The 23,989-nt window shown below is 42.9% G+C and overlaps 1 protein-coding gene across 1 annotated transcript in view; it reads right to left on the reverse strand.

Annotated features, from left to right (window-relative positions):
* Adamts17 (ADAM metallopeptidase with thrombospondin type 1 motif 17) overlaps positions 1-23,989 on the reverse strand; it is a 344,165-nt gene that overhangs the window by 146,168 nt on the left and 174,008 nt on the right. Inside the window, exons 9-10 of the mRNA XM_027922179.3 lie at positions 13,215-13,355; positions 11,127-11,277 (exon numbers count right to left, since the gene is read on the reverse strand). Coding sequence (XP_027777980.3) covers positions 11,127-11,277; positions 13,215-13,355 — 292 coding nt within the window. The remainder of the gene's footprint in view (positions 1-11,126; positions 11,278-13,214; positions 13,356-23,989) is intronic.

The raw sequence follows: 23,989 nt of genomic DNA on the forward strand, positions 1-23,989 counted from the left end.
GACACTTCCATATGTCTTACTTGCTGCACCCCTGGACACTGTCTCATCTCATTAGCTGGCACACAGCTGCAGCAGCAGCACATTTACATGCTGAATGAATGAACACGCAAACAATGAATGAATGCATTTACAAGTAATAATACAATAATACTGGGTTTCAGCAAGGTCAGACAAAAGTGGACACAGGCTTAGCATGTACTAAGTCCAGGCATTCATTATATAAGTGCCTTCTCGGGATTATCTCATGACCACTCAAACCACTCTTGTGAGCTAGACACTCACTGTTCCCATTTTACAGATGAGAAAATGGAGATACATGACTGATCTAAGATGTGGATCTGGGACTGTCCTGACCCACAAGTTATTCTGCCTCTCCCTCAGTCCCCAATTTCCTTTTCCTGCTTTCTCCACCTGTGATCTTGCATTCTCTGTATCAGCCAGAGGGAGTGCTCAGCATCTTGTCTTATTTGCAGTAGAACAGAATGCTTCCTGACCAGCTCTAGGCTGTTCCCTCTGCCTGCAAGGTCCTACAGTTTGAAGATCTCTGATCTAAAAACTCTTGGAGTCAAGAGTTTAGATTTTGGAGTTTTTCAGATTTTGGAATATTTGCATAGACTTTACTAGAGAGCATCCTTAATTCAGAAGTCCAAATCCAAAATCTGAAACTTCTTGAGCATTAAGAGGGATCAAGGATTTGTGATGCTTTATGTGGAAACTCCACTGGAAAGTGTAAGCCTTGGCTTTGATGAAATGTGGCACCTGAGGCTGGAAACATCAAGGGGAAGCTGCTTCAGTCAAATAACCATTGTGTCGGGGGCGGGTCCCAGATTCCTCCCAATTCTCACTGCCCATGACAGTTCTTGAACTGCAACAGAAAACCCCTAGTCCTGCAAACCACAAGAAAAATGAAACAGCTCTCTGGCTTAACAAGTGTCACCTCACAAGCTACCTTTATGGTCTGGTGAAAGGCACATCCCGTCTGTCTGCCACACAATTCTTCAAAGTGCTGTGTGATAACAAAGCCAGCACCCAGCTTCCGCCCCTGGAGTACTATGTAAACACGAGAAGGTCTGAGTTTCTCACAATGACCTCCTGGATCATGCATGCAAGTCTTTACCATTTTTATTCAACTGGGGGTAACACTCTCTAGGACTGTGAAGGGGACTGATGTCTCTCTCTCTCCTTCTCACTGGGTACCCACTAGGAATTGAGAGAGCAGCTCTAATTCAAAGTGAGCCCCAAGGGGATGGTTATGTAAACTGCCTCAAAAATGTGTTGCTGATAACACAAGCCAAAGGGAGATAAAATAAAACTCCACTGGCTGGCTGCATGAAAAAGTGACTATTCCAAATTTTCCACAAATACTACTGCAGTTTGAAGTCTTCCCCCAGGCCCGCAAGCCAGGACTGCTTCTGGAAGGTTTCCTGCATCCCATGGCTACTTTTCCATGTTCCTGAGGGTAGCAGAGACCCTTACCTGGCTGAGGCTGGGTAATGCTCCATAAGGGTAGGCCCCAGGCACCCGGCCACTCAGCTGGCCTGGGGTCAAGAACTGAAAGATAACACACAACCTGCATTGTCTGGAGAGTCTCGGAGAAGGCAGTCTACTGTAAACTTTCAAACACTTCTGGAAAATTAGGGCTATCTGCTGCCAAAGTCCAACAGCTTCAAGAGGCTGCAGATGCTGGGCAGGAAGCTGAGACCCACACAGGCAAAAGAGCTTTCAGCTGGGCGTCCAGCATCACGACATATGACCATGCAAGCCCTGTCTGAGTAGGGCAGGGCCAGGCCAGGCAGGCTCCCAGACCTTGCCAGCCTCCCACTCTGGCCAGGTCCACTGGCAATGAAGGGATAGATTTTATTTAAATCAGCAGTTTCCAAACCAGGCTGACAGTAAGAATCCTAGGGGGAGGCTATATAAAAATACAAATTTCTAAAACCCATGTCCCCTAGAGATTTTAGAGGGATACAGTAACTTCCAATAGGATTTGGAGTGGGACACAGTAACATCCAACAGTCTCTGGAGGAGGCTCTAATGACCCATTAAGTTTAGAACTGACTGATATCAGAAAAGAGTCCTGCTTCCAGGTAGCGTTATGACAACTTGAGCTTCTTGGATGCTACAAGAAGCTCTGGATCCATCAAGATGCTCAAGCAGTTCTCTGCAGGACAGAAAGAGGCTTTCCAGCCCTGGGACTGGGGATTTTCCAAGAGAGATACTGAGTGCTGGAGAGCAATCCCTGGGGGTTACAGACTTCCAGGGCACCAGGAGGAATGGAGAGGACAGCACAGGAAGACATAGAAAAGGAGAATCAGCCAATATAATGGTCAGCTAAACCAGGTCCCCTCCTTTCCCACTGACTCCAGGAAACAAGATTGCAGAAAAATGACAGAAGCAACACCGAGTGTGTGCTCCGTGCCAATTGCTCTAGTTCATCTGTTACTCATCTCTCATTACAACCCTATAATGTGTCCAAAGGATCTATTCTCCCATTTTGCAGATTAGAAGATTGAGGCATAAAGACTGTATAGTGTGTTCAAAGAAGTGGAGGTAGGAAGGCAGCCTGGGCAGCCTGACTAGAGAGCCCTTCTTCTTTCCCACTGTGCTACAGATTGCACCTCCATGCTGTACCAATGGGAAAGAACAACATTCCATGGGAAAGTCAGGTAGAAAAGAACACTGAACCCCTCTAATGCCTGTGTCCACTCCAGACACTCACTTCCCTCCAATTAGCTCACAACTTCTGCGATTAACAATGTTCTGAGAAAAACAGTGTAACATGCACATTGCGGTCCCTTGCGAATGCCCTGGAACAAAAATCACATCTGCACTCATGGTAACCACAGCTAGTGGAATCCCCTCTGAGCACTACCTTTCTTTGTACAGTGGCAGCCACGCCTAGGCTTCAGAGCAATGATAGAGTATGTTGCACAGAACACAGATGAGGGGTGAGTGGTCATTCCATAGTACCTTTCAACCTCAGATCCCCAGGTTTTGGAGTGCTGGTAATAGCAGCAGGAGAAATCCCCCTGCCATGTGGGGCAGCGATAGTGGTCATGGTCAGGACACTGCCCTAACTGCCGCCTCCTTTGCTTTGTCTCCAGTTGTATACTCACTCTTCCTTTCAGTCGATAATGCCTAAATTTGGTCTTCCCACCCTTTTTCACCTGGCAGAATATCTAAGCTTTAAAGTCTTGTTAAAGAGTAACTTTGCTTTGCAGTGATGGAGGACAGGAGGAACTTGTAATCATAAAAGAGATTGATTGAACTAATTGCATAAAGTTCATTTCCCCTTTCTAATAAATATTTACCATCCAGTGTTTATATCTTTTATGTTTGGACTTTCTTGAAATACTTTCTTGAATTAAAAACATCACATTACCATTGGCTAAAAGAGGAGACGGTTGCATTTGCCAATAACTTCTACAACAAATGCCAGCTATTGAGGCCAATTTTTTTGTAGTTCATATTTCCATAGACAGCTTTGAGCCTTGTAATACCAGCATTCCGCCGACTGACATGAAAGATTCAATGGTAATGATGATGCTGCAGGAGCCTCCAGAGGTCTAAAAATTAAAATGGACTGCATTTTAATTATTTTTTTGGTTCTATTGTATGCAGATGCTTAAGAATGCAGAAAACCTGGCTACTATTTGAAACCTGGGTGGCTCCCAAAGCAACTGTAGCAATGTTTCTCACATCATTTACCCTATTCCTTTGAGTGAGGAAATGGTTCTTAATTCATGGGTCTTAAAACAGCTAGGAACCATGAGCACCCAGAGAAGGGTATACACAGAAGTCACAAGGAAGTGCTGCATTTGAAATTCTACCCAAAGAAGAGCAAAAGCTGAGTCAGGGCATCCCGTGTTTCCTGCTATGGGCAGACACCAGCCTGCCACTCTCCAACACCAAGTCTCTGGTCTTTGTGGGTCCTGAGCATCTAGTAGTGCTGAGAAAGCCCCTCCTAGACTATGTTTGCCAATGCATAGTTATTACATAAAATTACCAGGAAAATAATTAAGTTGAAATATCATTTTCAAAATATAGATTTCCTAAAGTGCAATACTGTAATATAGGTTTGTCAACACATTGTCTATAATATAGAGGGGACAGCGTAACCAGTGTAATGCCGAAGGAGTGGGGAGTATACGATAGTTTGTGATGTCAGCCACAACTGTAATACATATGAGGATGTCTGTCATTCCTAATCACATGACTGTCCTGGGTCCTGCGGAGACTGCTGGGGTTTATTGCCAACCTTTCATAATGAAGGGAAATACTAACTTCACTTAGAAGTGGAAGAAAAATAAAGGTGCGATTGCTGTCCTAGCCCAGTTCGCAAATCCTTTGAAACTATCCAAAGGGCCCTGGTTTGGCACTCCTGCTTCAGTGTGGTCACGGGGATGCGTGGATGAGAGACGTGCTCCCTGAGAGGAGGGAGGCCTCTGCTCTCTACTTCCTGTCTGGAATGGGCTGGGCTCATCTTTTGGCAGATAAGCTTTTGTTTCCCATAAGAGACAGCAGTGAAATGAAAACGGCCCACTACTAGTCAGGGTAGTTAGTATTGTTCTGAAAATGTAATCTATCAAGTTTCTTTTTCTTCTTGTTTTTATGTTCTGTATTCCAGAAAAGAAAATGTTCAACTCCTCAATACCGGTGTGTCTCACAGTTTTATTCCCTGGGCAGTGTCCAATCTCCACTATATTTCATTATTATTTTCTTTTCTGTAACCGGCTTAAAGTTCCAGACATTTTTAAGACAAAAGATACACAGACACAGACAGACACACAGACAGTTGCCTCATTAATGCTTAGGTCCTTTTCCAAACTTTCCCTAATTGCTCTATACAGAGACCCCAGCCCAAGGTTCTGGCCAGTGAAGCTCCCATCAATACAGTCTTTAGGGGAGCCCCAGGCTTGGGAGCATGGATAATGTTCTCGATTTCCAAACATAAGTATAGTTTTTAAGAAAAGAGATTGCTCCATATTTTTGGAGTTGTAATTTCTTCACAATATCCTCTCCCCTTAAACTGCTGGCTGTGTGTTTTTCTTCCTTTTTACAACATCTAGTACATAACGTTTTTTGTTTCCCTATAATAAAAGGGGACCAAAAGTGGTTTAGTGATTTTTCTTTTTTTTTTTTCAGTGTTAGGGATTGAACCATGGCCTCATGCATGCTAGGCAAGCACTCAATCACTGAGCTATATCCACAGCTCTGGTTTGGAGAATATTGTTCAGAATTTTGTATCACAGTTTTTTCTGAAGTAACTGGACATGATTTGAGATGTTATGAAGTCACTTGTGTGATTCTGTCGTGAAGACTGGACAATTGGTGCTTTCCACCTGGGGACACAGGATGTTCATGGGGCTTCAAGAAGACTCACATCTAAATAGAACATGTCAAGAATCCTAATGCACTACTCTCTCAGTGGAATGGAGCACAAATGACTATACATTTATAATCCTTCTTTAAATAATCTACTTCTAATGTCCTTAATCACAGGGATAAGCAATATATGACTGCATACATTTTATTTCCCTTGTTATCTTAAAAGCTATGACTCTCTGCTGCATCATTTACTGTTTGTTCTACACTTGATATTACACATCTTTAACTGATCACAATCTGTCTTTATCTGATATTATAGTGGTCCCCTTTATCCTTGGGAGATACATTCTAAGACCCTCATCGCCCAGGGATACAATCAAACCCTATATACACACTGTGTTTTTTCCTAATCATGCCTATTTATAATAAAGTTTAATTTATAATTTAGTATAGTAAGAGATTAACAGCAATTACTACTGATAAAATAATTATGACAATGTGCTCTATAAGTTATTTTAAGTTTATTCACTATTTCTGGATAAGGAGGGACTGCTGTTATTACACCTCACATATAGTATAAGAGTCAATATCATATTTTTAATTTCTCCCTTTCTGGCCTTTATGAATGCCATACATTTTACTTTTATATGTGTCATAACCCTAAAGTACTAAATTAGTTCCCTATGGCAAATTTGAACTGGTTTCCTACTGCTGTTACAACAAATTACTACAAATTTAATAGCTCAAAACAACATAAATTTTCTTACAGTTCTAGAGGTCAGAAGACCAAAATCACTCCCATGGGGCTAAAGTCAACTGGCAGCAGGGTTGATTCCTTCCGAAGACTTTTTCCAGCTTCTCGAGGCCATCTGCATTCCTTGATTTGTGGCTCCTTCCTTGCATCACTCCAAACTCTTGCTTCTATCATGATATCTCCTCTCTCCTTTTGATTTGATCTCATGTCTCCCTCTTTTGAAGGACCCATGCAAACACAATGGGCCCATAATATCATCCAAGACAATTTTCCCATCCCAAGATAATCAATTTAATCATACCTGCAAATCCCTTTTGCTATATAAAATAACATTCATACATTCTGGGGATTCGGACATGGAGAGCTACTACAAGTACAATTATTTATTTTAAAACAGCTGTTTAAATGTTCAATAATTTTTAAAAGACATTCAAGTATACTTCAATACGTCATATATTTACCCATGTAGTTACTACTTGCAGTGTGTTTCATTCCTTTGTGTAGATATATATTTTCATCTAGTATTATTTTCTGTTGAAAGATTTATTTTATTTTAATGTTTCTTATAGTGTATAAGCCTGTTCATGATGATTTTTTTCCAGCTTTTCTATAACAGGAAAAAATTGCATTTAACAATTTTTTGAAAGATATTTTTGCTGGGTATAGAATTATAGGCCACACACTATCTAATGCCTATGTGAGCTCCTCAGAGTGTTCCTCTAACCCTTTCAGATGGCTCTTTGCCTGCCCTGGGGTAGTTTTTCCACACACCAGCACTGACCAGTAAGTGGCATATTCCGAGGGGACCCTCTGCACATCTCTGGGGGTCTCTCTTTGGGCAGCTCTTTCTTTAGTACTCTGTCTTAGGAACCCTAGTTGCCTCAGTTCCCTGTAAAAGCAGCTCCATTTCCTCTACTAGGAAGACTGTGGCTTCCTTTCAGTTCTCCTGTGCTGCAGCCTGGAAGCTCTTCAGGCAGTTAGCAAGAATAATCCTAGGGCTCCCCTCAAAGGTTAACAGGCTTCTGTTGTTTTATGTAAAGTGTCTTAAGAAATCACTCATTTTTTGATTGATTGATCAATCATTTGAATTCAGACAGGAGAGTAAATCTGGCCCCTGTCATTCCATCTTGGCCAGAAGAAGAAGTTGGGGTGAGAAACTTAAAGGCATATTTGAGACCATGTCATTTCATAACGTGATATCCATTTCAATCCTCAAGGAAAAGAAAGGGCAATAATGACTACAAAAATCACTTATGGCACTGAATTAAAAGAACTGATTGGTTCTGGTGTCTCTGGCTACATGAGGAGGAATGAAGAGTTAAGACGATGCTTCATTTTTCATAGCACCCAGGAATTCAATATAGAAAAACGTGGATCCTATAAATGAACAGATAGATTAGTTCTGTCTCCCACAGGTGGGAACTGGCATTGTCCAGGAAGAAAATAACAACACAGCTATCAGCTCACCATATTGGGCACTAACTTTATGACAGAACCATTTCTCTACACTTTACATGTCTTAACTGACCAGAAGCCTGATATTTTACTAGTGAGGACACCAAGGCACAGAGAAAGAGAAACAATCACTAGGAACCAGCCTGCACTCACTCCCTACCAGACTCACTGCCCTTCCTTGAATGGTTCTTGTCCTGGGAGGGAGCCATGGGAGTGGTCTGCATGGACCCTTGCAAGACGTCTGGCAGATTCACCCTTTATGGTAGTGAACCAGATGGAGAACCGTGCAATCAGGTTTAGAGAGTAATATATCTCATGGGGAGATCTCTAAGGATCTTTTTCTCAACTCTGCGCCTGTCCACAGATTCATCAGCAGGTGAGTGAAGCCACACAAGCAGGACTGTACAAACGTTCAGTTAGGGTCATGGCCGGATCCCAGAGCGACACATACTTATTGAGTGCCTACTGTGTGCCAGGCACTGCTCGTGGCAGTCGAAAATTACTGGTGAGCAAAAGTTAAGATTACTGCCCTTGAAAGATTTTTGATCTAGAAGAGGGGAATTACCAGTCATAATAAGTAAGTGCACTACGCAGCATGTTAAAAAAATAAGTATCTGGAAGCAGTGCTTTCCCTTAAGGGGTCAGTTGGAAGTCGGTGCTGCAAGGGTGGGTAGAGGAGGGCTACTGATCATAGTGTCAAGCAGGGTAGTCGGGATAGGTCGCATTGAGAAGGTTACATTCAAAAACAACAACTACAAAAAATCTCTCCTCAAAAAAGATGAGGAATGATTCATGTAGATAACTAAGAGAGGAGCTGCCAGGCAGAGGAAGGGGCTGCATACAGTGGGGCATGACCCCGCTGGGAGCTGCAGGAAGGCAGCAGGATAGCTGCAACAGAGCAGGTGAAGAGGAACACAGAAACGACATGGTAGGGGGCAACGCGGCGATCTTGTTCCAGAAAGCAGGGAGGGATGGCAATAGAAGACGTCTGTGATCCTGCCACACTGAACTCATTCTGGAGCACATACTTCTATAGGCACAGAGGGAGCAGTCTGACCACATTGTGATCCCTGGAATCCAAACCTGTGCTGGTATCTTGGTCTGGATCTGACTTAGAGGACCAGCCCAGACCCAGGGCAGTGTGTCCCAAATCTCTGACCTTCCACGGTAGTGCAAAAGCATTAGTGAGACATGTTCTCCAGCATGAGCAGTAGCTGCCACCTCACTGTCAGAGTCCTTGCAAGTGGAACAATGACTAGTGACTAGCAGACGCTGGCAGCCACCATGGTGACTCCACTACTTCACTCTCCCCACCCCCCGCACATAATGACTCCTGCTATTGGGGCAGAAAACACTATTTTATTTGATTACTGGTGCAACACTCAAGGTAAAAGCAAGTAAGAAAACATGAGGTGCAGTTCCTGGGGAGCTGTGGGATTAAAAGTTCAATTTCATGGCATCTTACAAATGGGAAGATCGCATTACAAATTTATTTGCATTTTGAGTCTCTAGGGGATAAGGAGCTACAAAGCTGACCTAACCATTCATTATTTGTTGACCTCTAATTGTCCTCTTTAAATGAAAAGATGTTAATGAAGGAAAATAAAATATCATGTAGCCTTCTCTCTCTTGGGGTCTTTGAAGACAGATTCCCTTCTCTCCCTCAGTAATAGACACACTGGGCTTTCCTTCCTGACCATCCTCTTACATCCCTAAGTGCCTAAGTGTTGCAGTTAGGGTACTGTACAACAGTGCAAGGGCAGAGTCTAGCCTGGGAGATTGCTGGTGCCCAATATGTGTCTCCCTTCCTCAACCCCAACTTCCTGCAATCACCTGGCTCCTAGTGGGAAAAATGGCTCAGCTTGCAGGGAAGGTGGTCTTTGTCCAGATCCACCCATTCAATCTTACACCCTGGAAGGCCAGCTCCTCTGACCTGCCTCCTCTCAGCAGCGCTGGGTAGGACTCCCTACTGGGCACTCTGAATCCACTGGGAACCTCCCCTTCTCAACCCTAGGGAGGGCCCTTCTGTCTTCCCTAAATGCTCAGTGTCTTTGGGAGGGTTCTAGACGTATATCCTCATGTTGGTCTTGTACTGAGCTTAACACCATCAAAGGCCCCCCTGAAAACTGCTCTCTTGATATTTGTATCATCGATTCACTTTGGAGACTGAAAATGAAGTGTAAGCAAACTGAATGCTCTTGGCAGACACATACATATAGAAACGAGAGCTTTAATGGTCAAGCTGTGCAGAGGCTGATGAGGAGCATTAGACATGGAAGGCTGCTGGGGCAGTCAGAATCCTGGCACTGATCACACTGCCCAGGGGACCAGCAGAGGAGGATTTAGAACAACACTGTGGATAAGTGTCCTTGGGAAAAACAGCTGGCAGTCGGTACCAGCTGGGTGTTGAGGTGCTGCTGTTCTCATACCCCAAACAGTGCCATACCCCACCTGCAGGATGTCACCCCAACTCTTAGATAGGAAGTCCTCAAGAGGTAGCATGAACTCCCTGTGAGTCGAGGCTTGCCAGGATCCGAGGCCTCCTTCTGTAGGCAGCCCTTGTGGACCTGTCTTCCTTGGTTTGGGTTCTGTTGTAAGTTCCTGGTCAGCCCTCCACAGATCCTTCCTGGGACTAGATGCTATCCTGAGCCCTGTGCTTAGCTCTCTCTTGGGCTGCCTGCCCCTGGGTGGCTCCTGAGCCCCACAAATCTCTAAATACTTTCCTTTATTCTGTCATTCTTCTGCCCCAGGGTGGGGCAGGCTGTGCTCCCTAGCTGAGTTCCACTGGAATGCAGGCTTCTCTGGCCATTCTGGACCTCCTGTGGCTGTTACACAGATGGCCATGGGCATGGTACCTATCCTGCCCCAGGTCCCAGCATGTTTCTCTTGGTACTCTCCATCTGCAGAATGAGCCAAGCCATGGGCCTCCCTCTTTGCTGCACAGTGAAAAAGTGTGTGCTCTGGGTGCGAATGCACTTGGATTCAAATCCTTGTTTTCCTACCTACTAACCAAGACACTGTGAATGGCCACTTACTTAGTCTGATTTGCTCTTATCATCTGTAATGTGGAGATAGAATCTAGGGAGTTATGGTGAGAACTAATTGGGAGCATGGAGATTAGACACTTTGGGACCAGACACATAGACGCTGCTCCATAAATGCTATTTAATAGGGTTATTATCACTATTATATAACTGATTTATTACATTTGAAATTTTCTCCATCTGACATTCTCCAACATTTAACAGTTTTTAGTCCTCTTCCTTATCTTTGCAAAGTTTGAAATCAGATGATGTCAGATCACTTCCAAGAAGTATGGGTCACTCTTCTTTCTCTAGCATTCAAAATTTTTCATGCTAAAATACTAGGCTTCTCTTTTTCAGTAGAAAGCCTGAAGCATCCTCCTTCAAAACTGCCTTGTATGCAGGGACCTGAAACACAAGTGTGGGCATGCATGCATGTGTGGCTATCTACGCTACATATGTGCAAATGCCTCTGAATGTGTGTTATGTACACATACATGCACATGTTAAGTGTGAATACCTATATCAGTGGCCCTTCCTGAGCCAGCTTTCCCCTGGATGCTTACCTCCATGTTTTTGCAGAAGGTGGCATTGGTGCCGAACAGGATCTGGCACTGCTCATTGGCGCTGTAGTGCATGCCTGGCAGCTTGTGAGGGAGGCGCACTGCATGCTGGCTCCTGGGGTCTGTGACCAGCAAACAGGTACTGACTTTGGACCTGAAACAGCCAAGAGGTAAGCTGACTTGCAAATGTACTGTTCAGGTTTTTGTTTTGATTTTTTGGTCTTTAAGAATGATGCACCTTCGAGCTGCAGTTGTGGCTCAGTGATAGAGTACTCGCCTAGCATGCATGAGGCACTGGGTTCGATCCTCAGCACCACATAAAAATAAAATGAGGATACTGTGTCCACCTAAAACTAAAATAAATAAATAAATATTAAAAAAAGAATGATGCACCTTCAAGTGATTTATGGGAGAAGGACCCAGCACTGGACATGTGGATTGTGCTGTGTTTGCTTTTTGTTCCCACATGACTGCATGTGGATTATTAAGAAACCGGCCACTCAGGAGGGGCCCAGGAGCAACACCCTTGAAGCAAAGGGTCTTTAATGGGGAGTTTGACAAAAAATGTTTTCGAAATAAATGACCATGATATTTTCTTAGAATATGGTTTTTGGACAAAAGTTACTATGAATAAAGAACAAGTATAATTTAAATAAAATCAAAGTGCTTATTTCCAACTTCACAAATTCTCTTTCAAAGATTTGTGGGGACAAGGCAGCTGTCTCACCTGACTACACCTGCTGCTGCCACCAAAGGCTGGCCAGTGGTACATTCTATGGAGGACTTCAGGATTTCAATCAGAACAGAAATGCTTACTTACAATGAGAGGTATATTTCCAAAAAGGAAGCTTGATTAGAGGGTCAAAAATACTTTAATGCTTCCCCCCCTCCATTCCTAAAGCAAGGCAGATGGTATTAAAAGGAAAACCCAGTAACTTGCCAAAATTCTTGAAAATTGCATGCATGCCAGTACACATAGCTGAGGCTGGCCCATCTTCTCCAGACTAAGACATTACTTGTCACCAGTGGGGTCAGCACTGTGTATGTGAGCAAATGAAAACACACTCTCTGGTTGTACCAACTCTGTTGGGTACAACAAATAACATCACATAGCTATAACATTTTACTAAAATTCTATGATAACACACACTCAGGGGAAGTAGACCATATTAAAACCAATGGGTTCATTTTTTAGCCTGTTTACCACTTAAGCAATTTCCCCATCAACAGGAAACATGAGAGAAGACCCAGACGATGCCTTTGCCACTTTACCCCAGATCGCCTGAGTACTTTAATACCTTGGACTGTAAAGCTGCATATGTAGGTTAGATTCACTGACTCACCTCTGTTCTACAGATTAACATGACTAAGTAGAGAAGTACTCAGGGCACACAGATCAATGCTATAAGCCAGCCTTGAGGGAGGGAGAGAGGGAGGTTGTATGTATGTGTGTATGTGCTGCAGTACTGGGGATTGAACCCAGGACCTCATGCATGCCAGATAAGTACACCACCACTGAGCTACACTCCCGTTCCAAGCCCCAAGGTTTCAACACTCTATGGCCAGAACAGTTTGTGTGTACACTCAGTTTGACAAGGATCTGAAACTAGATGAGCAATTCTTCCACAGAAAATGTAAAAATGGAATGATGTAGACATCTTGTAGGAAGAAAGTAGCATTGAGATAAACACATCCTGTCTCCACATGAGCAGGTGGTGAGCAAACCCACCCTGCAGCAAATTCACTCCCTACCAAGGGAGGCAGCCTCAGCACCCAGGGAGTGTTCAACACCGCATACAGTTCCCAAGGAGCACCTCTCAGGTGGTGTCCACTCATGGTCACAGGACTGCAAAGAAATGAAGTGGATTTTTAAGCCAGGGTCTCTATGTTGATATTGCCATCATTGAATAATTATTTAATGGTCACCTGCTGGGTGTCCAATGTCATATCAGATGCACACTTGGGAGGAAGCATTTGCCTGTTATAGGATATTGCACTGACCACCTCTTCAGGCTGAAAGGACTCTAATCATTTTGCATTTTGGGAGAATTTTCTATTGTACTAATGCTACAGAATGATTCAAGGGCTTACTTGAGGAAGTTTTCAAGGTCATCTCGACTGCAGGAGGACCAAGAGAGGTCACTGGGGTTCCGGCCTTTTACCCACTCGCCCGACATGATGTGGGACCGGCCAGCACAGGATGAGTGGTCATCGTCATGGTTCATCCCCAAGCTGTCCAAAGAGAAGGAGGAGGAGAGAGGAACACTATGTTACAGGTGTCTCATTTCCAGGTCCAGGTTCAAGCACACTAAGTACACTTAAGTCTAAATACAAGTGATATAGGGTGATAGCTGCTTTCACAGAGATCACAGTGGGAGTTTACAGAGAAATAAAGTGGTGATTAGCTCACAAAGTGAAAGAAAACTGATTGAACAAAGAGACAATATAAATAAATGAAAATCTTTAAATGAAGTGTGATAATTAACTGACATTATAGCTCTTAAACTCTCAACTCCTTTTTTATAATATTTATTTTTTAGTTGTAGTTGAAAACAATACCTTTATTTCACTTATTTATTTTTGTGTGGTGCTGAGGATCGAACCCAGGGTTTTGCACGTATGAGGCGAGCGCTCTACTGCTGAGCCACAAGCCCAGCCCTAAACTCTCAACTTCTGACCATCAGACTTCCTTACTCTAAATATTCCATTAGAGGTTCAAGTGTTTGGTATTTCTTGGAGATGAGTCACAGTGCTAAGGGCCAGTGGGAATCACCCAAGACACTCAGTTATCAAATGTCATGGGTTTGAGTTTTCAAGTTCATAAATAACTGTGGCTTTTTGGTTTTTCATATCTCTATACCTGGGTCCACCAAGATCAATCCCGTCACCTTCCCTGCCCATCTGGACCGGAAAGACAGCAGAATGCGTGACTAGGCATGGATAGTGGGCCACAGGCTGTAATCTGAACGATGAGTCACCAGAGTTCATATACGTCCCATCACTGCGAGGGGCTGAGATGCAGTTTACTGCACCAGAGAGCACAGTTTGCTGACTCTTGATGCCCAGAGGGGAGACCTCCTGTGTGTAAGGATGCCTATTCTTTGCCAACAATCCCAATGGAGGAAAAAAAAATCATGCTTTGATTCATGTAAAAAATATTAGCTGCTTTTCAAGTGGCAGGTAATAGACCAGAAGAAGAAAGAATGGTGGACCAGCTGTCATTTATAGCGTCAAATCACAGCCAGCCTGTGAGAAGAGGTACTTATTAAAAAAAAAAAAAAAAAAAACTACTCAGCAGAATAATGAAAACCATCTCTGGTTAAATCCCAGCTGATCCTCCTATTGAGAGGTCAGGTGTCCATCCACTTAAGGTAAAAAGAAGAGCCAAGAAATAATTAGATAATTCTGGCCAATAAAAATAATTTAGACATTTCCAGTAATTGCTTTGCTGAATAAAGAGGGTCCTATTTCTCAATGCAATTTCTCACTTTTTGTCTTTTTTTTTTTTTGGTGGACAACAGAAAATGATGATTTATATGGAATACATGGGAAAACAATTTTCTTTCAGTTTTAAAAAGAATTCTGTTAGAAATAAAAAGTTATTTAAAAGATATTCATTCTTTGCGCCTTAAATACATTCTTTTTTACTTTTACTCTCAGTATATTTCTTTTATTTTGAGGTTTACTTTTAAAAACTTTATGTGGTAAGAACACCAAATATGATATCTATCCTATTAAAGGTTTAAGCATACAATGAAGTATTGTTCACTGTAGTTTTAATGCACAGCAGCAGCTCTCTTGACCTATTTATCTTGCTTAGCTGAAACTTGATGCCCACTCATCCATCCCCTCTCCACTGCCCTCTCCTCAGCCCTTGGCAACCACCATTCATTCTATTCTTCAATTCCATGAATCTGACTATTTTAGATATCACATGTAAGTGAAATCAACAAGTCTTGTTCTTCCCATGATTGTTTCACTTCACTTACCGTATTGTAAAAAGTCAACCTCCAAAATACATAAGGAACTCCTATAAGCCAGTAGCAGGAAAAAATAATAACCTGATTTTAAAATGGGTTAAAGACTTGACTTAACCATTTCTCCAAAGATAACATACAAATGACCATCAGGTACATGAAAGGATGCTCAATGTCATTAATCAACAGGGAAATGCAAGTCAAAACCCTAATGAGATATCGCTTCATACCTTTATGATGTTTGTCATCAAAAAAACAAAGACAAGTACATGTAATGATGTGGAGAGATTGGCATGCCTGATCACTGATGGTTGGAATGCCTAATGGTGTAGTGTAACTGCTATGGAGAAAAAGTACCAAGGGTCCTCAAAAAAATTACAACAGAACTACTGCATGATCCAGCAATTTCACTTCTGGATATTTAATCAAAAGAAGTGAAAGCAGGATCAAAGATATATTAGCCAAGATGTGGAAACAATCTAAATGTCTATTGATGGATGCATGGATAAATGTGTTACATTCGTATAATAGAATATTATACAGTCTTTAAAAGGAAAAATTCTTCCATATGTAACAGCATGGATGAGCTTTGAAAACACTATGTTAAATGAAGTCAGATTTTTAGTTTTTTTCTGCCTGCTATGTATGTATGTGTACACATGTATGTATATGTATATGTATGTATGCATGTGTATTTATCTCATATTAAGTTTTGAGGGAAGTGAATGTTTTTTAAAGTACATTTAGGTTATACAAGAATGACTTACCTTAGATGTAATGTATGGTTTGATTTGATATCAGTAAATAAAACTAGTGATGATGTTTTCAAACAGGTAGACTTAAAATTTTTGATGGATTTTAATGAAGTCTGCAAAATGTGTAGAAGTTATGAGATAGGAATTTAAGGATATGGAGAGAACACTGAGTCTCAAAAGAGAAATGCCCATAAACTGTTGGAACACAGAGCAAATAACTCATGAGCAATCTAGCCCATGACCTTGTACCCAAGTCCTTGCCTGCAGCTTGCTGACTGGCTGATGAAAAAGCAACAACACTGCAGGACAACCCCAAGGCAGCTGGAGGAACCACTGCTGTAGGGGGCATATGCATAAAGACGGTGGTGACCAATAAATGACCCTATCATTAAAATAGCAAGATGCATCCTCCTGGATGGAGATTTAAAATGCTAATGAGACATGTGATGGAGGAAGTAGCATAATTAGAACATTCCAAGGCAATGCACAAGGAAAACTGGTACAAAACTGCATAACCCTGCCCTGACTCCACCTCCAGCATAGCCCCCTTGCTGCTGGCCCTCCATAAATGCTAAAACTCCAGATCAAGATGGGGTGACTGACGCTCTTGAGACTTCCCACACTCCCACTCCCAAGTGAGTACTTTCCCTTTATAAAAGTTTCTTGCTCATCTGGTACTTGTACCTGGCACAACCTTAAATTATTTTTTGCACTTTTCTGTGATGTGGTCAAGAACCTAGAAAGTCTGAGTGGAGGTCTCCTCTGCTCCTGGAGACCTCCGTGGATCCCCATATGGTGATAATTATAGAAATACCTCATGAGAAAAATGGCTTCAGCCTTTATAATGTGGGGTAACTACTGCACATGGAATGGGTTAAACTGCTCTGTCTCCATCCAGCTTTGGCAGGGCAGTCCTTACTCAGAAAGAAGGAATGTTCCTTCCAATGGACAGACCCCAGAGTCCTCACCTGAATCCCAGACCAGAGACCCTATTTTGAACATGACCTTGCCCATGAAGGAAATGAAGCAAGTAAGTTCTATGTATAACAATGTCATGAAACACTAAGGGAACAGCCCAAGAGAAAGAAATCTTTTGTCTCTTAAGGAAGATTAATGATTTCCCCAAAGCCTAAAGTTCTGGGATTCTGAGCTGGGTCCTTGGGTAAATTATCTGGGAACTTACACAGCAGTTCCACTGGCCTTCCCCCACCCCTCCCCAGTCCTCCATCACAGAAACCCTTTCTTCCAAAACAGACCCAAATAAAGAAGGCCTCACGAGTTGTAGCTTGAAGAACATGTCAACTGTTACCAAATTTGCACGTTCCCCAACTAGGTGCAAGTCAATCTTATTTTCAGAAATGGTTAAACCCCTTAGTGGATCCCAATTCTACCTACAGGAATTCCCTCAAACCTCTTTCCCACCTTTCCAAACCTGGTCCACAATCTATGGAGAATCAATACACCATTTAATTATTCTATCTTTGCACTTTGAAAAACTACCTTCCATCTTCCCTAGGCAGGATCTTCTGAACCAGACAGGTTCCCCACTGCCCCTCCCAACAAGGATGTTTTGGAAAATGGCAGCCCAAGGAGATCCAAGCCCTGGGAGGATAGTCTCACCATGGGCATAGGGATGTTAGGCTTGAAACCACATCCAAGTTTTCTCTGATTTTCAGATTGGTTATAAAATAGAAAAGCCTCCTCTCCCCACACTTCTGGACTCTCCTGACCAGAGGCCCTGGTCTCTTAGGAGATTCGCAGGATGGTTACAAAAGTGCTCAGAAAAGTTGAATGTGCAGTCAGTGATTCTGCATCCACCAGCAGCACGTCCCTCTTCCAGCCTTCAGAAGAGGACTTCCCTGAAGAATGTTCCAGCCATCAATAGTGGGATTCTTGGCTTTCCAGAGCCTGTCTCTAATATAGATCACGCCTGATCTATTTTAAAAATGTTAAAATGCTAACAAAGTGCCTCATAAATTTACAGTTTGATGAACTAGCACTGGGCTGGGAGTCTCGATACTTGAGGTTTATATAAACTACTGCTTAGGTTATTTTTAGTTTAAACTAAAGATTACCTGACAGAAAATTCCATGTTATTTTAGGTTTATGTCCCAGGGCATCTATTATTTCTGGCAATGATATATTTAACAAAAACGTGTAGCATTAAGTATGCACAGTAATTTTAACTCTAAATGTCTGTGGGATTGAGGGCACAGGTGGGCCTGGTGTCACATGTATCAGACATAATAATAACTTAATGGCATTGAGTTTATTTTATCTTAAAACAAAATAACATGCTACTTCTGTATTTGCTTCTGGAAATCCCTAGTGAACCCTGGAGGGAGTTCTGAAAGTATTACACTGTTCCACCCCTTCTGTCTACCTCAAAGGCTCTTCCTTCACTCATGGAGAAGAGACATCAAATGCATGGTCGTTCAGAACTCCTCCATGACTTCAGGATGAAATTTGATAAACCTCAGAGTCGCCTTTCCCCTCAAAACATCTTCTAGCAATAGGGCCAGTCCTCATCCAGGGGTTCTACATGTTTAGAGTCACCCAACCATGGATAGAAAATATTTGTAAAAAAAATTAGAAAACTACATCTGAATACATACAGACTGCTTTCTTGTCGTTATTCCCTAAACAATACAACACAACAACTACTCACATAGCCATTGCGTGGAATTCCATATCATAAACCCCCTAGAGGTGATTTTAGGTGTTGTGAAGGATGGACGTAGGTTCTATGCATACACTACAGCATTTTATTTAAGGGACTTCAGTATCTGTGCATTTTGGTATCCAAGGAGAGTCCTGGAACCAATTCCCCACAGATACCAAGTGACAAACTGTATTAATTTAGAAGAAATGCTCTAGATAAGTTGGTCTTATATCAGATTCTTCCCCTGCTGTACCCATAAAGAAACACCAACCCTCCAAAAAAAGATAGAATGATTATTTTTAACCATCAATATGCCTTAACCAGATGAGATTAATTTCAATTCCACCTAGACTTGGCAATTTCAAGTCCTTAGAATCCTATTTAATAATCTTCCCACTAACAAATAGTACCAACAGCTAGATTTCTCAGGGAAGGTTTGTCTCAGCCAATGGGGAATGGCTTGGCTTCTGGCCCTCATTAATTTAATTAGTAGTTAAAAATACGGGCATGGTAAAAATTTAAAGGATACCAAGGGGTATAAGATGAAATCGACCTGCTCGCCACGCCTCCAGCTTCCTAGGCTCCTGCTGCCTCCTCAGAGGGAACTGCTGAGATCAATTCTTCTAGGGGCAGCTTTTTTAATGGGCATTGGAAACCAGCCCCCAGCATTTCCTCTCCCCTTCAAAGGCCAGTGCAGAGGAGGGGATTAGCTGACCTACAGGAGGGGTTGCAGCTAAGAGGGAATCTGCTGCTTCCCAAAGTTCAAAGACCTCTCAGGGACATCAAAGGGCACAGGATGCTCCAGGCAGTAGAAATTCTAAGGACAGGCTGCTTCCTGCACCTAATGACCATTACCCCCTTCCTTTCCTAAAGCCACACACAAGGAGGGGCTTTATGGTCTAGTTATTTGGTCTCTGCTTTTTCCCTCCTGTCAGAGGGCTAGGGAAGGGATAGGGTTGGGAGTGTGTACTTCTCCACCCCCACTCCAGGACTGAGATGCACATCAGAGGGCAGAGAGTGACCCCACCCCTGCCAAATCCCTCAGTACCCCAGGAGCCAGGGCTTTTGCTCACGCCCTTTGTCCATCTGGAACTCCTGTCTACTCAGAGGTCCAGTTTTCATGTCTCTTCCTTCCTTCAGTGGCCCTTGATGCTTGAGAGGGATCCCTCCAGACTGAACTCCTGACCACCAGAAGTCCCTCTTGAGGCCTCTCAGAGGCAATATGAAAGTGGGATTTATCATTCTTCACACCTCAGAAGTCCAGAACTCCTCAAAGCAGACCCAGTGATAACCACACTGAAGGGGCTGATGAGTGTGTGGAAATTGATGGAACCCATAGACCAAACAAAACCAAAACAGTTTGACCATGGCTAACAACTTCCCTTAAAAGGTTTTTCTCCCATGGAATGATGGTCTGTGCCCATGTTCCTGAAGTGGCTGGCTGCGCCTGAGAGCACCACCTCAGCATGGAATCCTGGTAAGCCCTCTCCCCTGAGTACATAATAAGCCAGAAGCAAGCAGCCACATCTTCCAGCAGAATCAGAGTTCTAATGGGGACTTTAGCATTCCTTCAAGGCTCTGAGGCAACTTATGTCCTAATACAACACAAAATGAGGGAGTCAGGACAGAATTTCAAAGGCAAATAGTAGAATATTAAGAACAAGAGGAACCTACCTCTGTTTCTATAATGCGTTAGTTTTTCAAAAGTGGATACACAATGGAATCTCCTAGAAGATTTTAGAAAGCACTGGTGACTATTTTCTAGCACCAGAGGTTCTGATTCCATTGGCAGGAAGCATGACTTAGGTATCTGAAATTTTAAGAGCTCCCAGGTGATTGTAACATCCACCAAAGTTTGAGAACCACTACTACAGCACGGATTGGTGGTGTTCAAACTTCAATGCACACTAGAAACCCCCGGGTGTGAAAATTTAGATTGCTGGCCCCACCCCAGTTTCTGATTCAGGCATTGCACATGGTATATGAGCAGGAGGAATGAAGATTCCTACTTCTATTACGTTCCCAATTAATGCTGAAGCTGCTGGTGAGGTTGTTGTAGTTTCGAACTGGAATGTCCCCCCCAAAGGCCCATAAGTTACATAAAGGATTGGCCCCCAGCTAGGGGATATTGAGAGGTTGAAGATACTCTTAGAAGTGGGACCTAGTAGGAGTTCTTCTGGTCACTGGAGGTGTGCCCATGAAGGGGAAAGAGGAGCCCAGCTCTTCTCCTCACTTCCCAGCCAGGAGGTGAGCAGCTTGCTCTATCACATGCTCCTGCCAGGATGGGCTGCCTCACCACAGGACCAAAAGAATGGGGCCAAGCAACCATGAACTAGACGCTGAAACCATGAGCCAAAATAGACCTTTCCTCCCTTTAAGTTGATTATTTCAGATATTAGTTACAGTCACACAAAGTTGACCAACACAGCAGCCAAGCAGACCTCAAGAACCATGGCTGATAAGGAATTCTTCATACTAGTAAGCACCCCTAATAGGTTATCAGCCCTTGTTGATCAGGTAAGAATCACCTGGAAAGCTTGGAGGTATCGGCCCACTTGCCAAAGCTACAAATACCTGCGGCGTACTCTAGATCAGGATCTGCGAGGAGGGGCTCCCAGGTGTGCTAGTGTACCACTGGGGCCAAGAACGTCTCCTCTAGAAACAGGCTGCCTATGAATAGCCCAGGTAGAGCCAGCACCATCACTCTTTCCTCTTCTGAGCTGAGACCTGCCTTTGTGCAGCTTCCAGACACAGATTCCAGCCTGCCATCTTAGCAACCACTGATCAACCCCTCTTGGTGATGCAACAGAGTTCAAATATTTGAGATCTTTCTCATGTCCCCATTTGATCTCTCCTTTTTGCCCACAAAGTCCAAAGCGAAGTACAAGTTGATAGCCAATGACAAGAATTCTCACCGAGATTTTAGCCAAACAACACAAGATTTATAACAACCACTTCTTGTTTAGTCAAAGTCAAAATTCAGACTGTTATTTCTGCCCAGATTGTCAGATTTCTGGATGAGACCAGGGAGGACATTAGTGTTGGCAGTTTCTGGATGCACTCAAAATACAAGGCCCAAATACTGCCCATGTAGTCCAGCCTGATGGTAAATAGTTTAAGGAGCAGAAAAAGTTCAGGAACTGTAATAACACTACAGCTATATTATTAAATATAGTCGGGTGCTGCTTAACAACGGGGACCCATTCTGAGAGACGCATCATTAGGCAGAATCGTAACACATCCTGTTACACGTCTGCTGCTGTGAGAACATCATAGAGTGTACTTACACAAGCTAAGATGGCTGCACATCACCAGGCCATATAATTTTACGGGACCACTGTCACATATATGGTCCAAATTGACCACTGACTGACTGAAAAGTCTCCATGCAGCGTATGGCCACACTAGCTTATGTGACTCTTTCTCAAGTATCCTGGGTATTATACAGACAAACTGTTTTTCTAACAAAAGGCTTTCTTTTTAAAATTTCCATGCAGTTGAGTCTTTGGGGGCTTTGTTACTGGTATTTCTTTCATTCTCTCACTCTATTTTTTTCTTTTTTGAAGCTGTTCTTAAGCAATACTTTTTATCTTTAAAAAAAATCTTCACTTCCCCTAGTATAAATTACAGCTTCTTGCAGTAATCACTACTGCTTAACTGGCATTCAATTTACAGGATAAAAATATATTCTTTTGGCCCACTTAATGATTGTGTACACAACTTGTCCTCAAACCCTCTCTGGATTTTGGCTCAAAGCAACTATCATGTTCCGAGGATGGAATGTGGTTTCAAGTAATGCCAAGTCTTGCATAAGCGATAATTGATATTTTTGCTAGCGGCAACTTTGTAGTTGATAACGGGTTATTAAAACAGGAAAAGAGGCCCTGCCCACAAAATCTCATCTGAGATGTAAAAGGTGTTCCAGACAAAAAGCCTCCTGGTGTCAAGAAAGGGTGGTTCCAGCAGGTCCCATATCTTTCAGAATGTGTGGCCCCAGGGAAAAGGCAGCAAAGATGCCTACAAGTTCCAGCATCTGTCCACCTGCCAAAGCCCTCTTGCATTCCAGCCACAGGCATCCCAGCCCTAGAACAACTCGATTGCACCTTCACAGTGAAACAGGAATCAGAAGTAGTTCTTTCAAAAAGAACTTTGACATTGGCCTTTATTTAAATGTCTGATTTCAACTTTTGCTGACAGAATAGATTAGAAACAAAGTTGGCAACCCTGATATAGCAGAGACTAATTGATCCTGACCAGAGCTGTCCAAGAAACAGCATTCTATCCTTACCTTTGGCCACCCCTTTCCCAAATAAAAGGCCAAAAGACTTTCCTTCTATTCCAACTAGGATGTGAGTGAGATTTTGCTGAATTGAATGCAGCAGAGGGATCATGCGTCTACAAGTACCATAGTTCCCTCTTCTTGCATTTTGAGTTCTTCAGGAGAATCCTAATTCTTCAGGAAAATAAAACCAACATTTCAACCCTCAATGAATAAAGAGAAACAGACACAGAACAACAACTGTCTTGTAAGGGATGGTGAGGGAATGTGTGTAGGATAGGATGGAGACTTTAACCTTGAGGATAAATTTATGTGGCCTTGTCACCTCTATCACATCAGCACCAATTCTGGCTTCAGCATGACAGTTTTGTCTACATGAATGGTGCCCCCAGAGCATGCAATGTGCCAGCCCTGCTTATTGCTTGGCAAGACTTCCAATGCTTTCCTTTTTTTTCTTGACCCTCCATTTCCATTGTACATTCATTCTCTGCAGTGTCACAGGAATATAAACACTTATTTTTGGCTCTTCTTTTTAATGGCACAAGAAATTATGAACTGGATTAACCCAGCAGCCCAAACAAGATAAAAGAACCCCTAGACTGGGTCCTGTCTTGTGATCTGTCTTCCAAACCACGTTGCTGAGGCCATGTGACCAAAGTCAACTGATCCATGTGTGTGTGGATCTTCTCTGCTTCTACATTGAAATTTCTTCCTGAGTCAAGCCAAGTCCTCATTGGGTTTTCTGTTGCTATTACAGAACACTTGAGACTGGCTAATTTGTAAAGAATAGAGATTTATTTTGGCTCTCAGTTCTGGATGTCAGGAAATCTGAGATACACTGGCTGTATCTTGTGGGCTTCTGGTGAGGGAAAATGAAAGGAAATAGGTATACGCAGAATAGAGAAAGGAGGCCAAATATGGTGTTTCTATGATAAAGGCACTCATCTATTCACTAATCTATTCCACCTCTCACTGGGCCCCACCCCTCCAATATGAATTCACTGATGAATTGAGTCTCAACAGGAGTTTTGGTAGGGGCAAACCATTTCCAAACCACAGCATCCAGTGCTCAGTAGCATGTCTCATGCACTGGAATTTTCTGTGAGCTACATCGATTGCTGGTCAAGTCCTGAGGACCTATGGGTCACATTATTCTCCATCTTCCCTGCTCTATATGCCCTGGTTCCGAATGG

Source organism: Marmota flaviventris, chromosome 2 (assembly GCF_047511675.1).
Source record: "Marmota flaviventris isolate mMarFla1 chromosome 2, mMarFla1.hap1, whole genome shotgun sequence".
Classification (NCBI taxonomy): domain Eukaryota; kingdom Metazoa; phylum Chordata; class Mammalia; order Rodentia; family Sciuridae; genus Marmota; species Marmota flaviventris.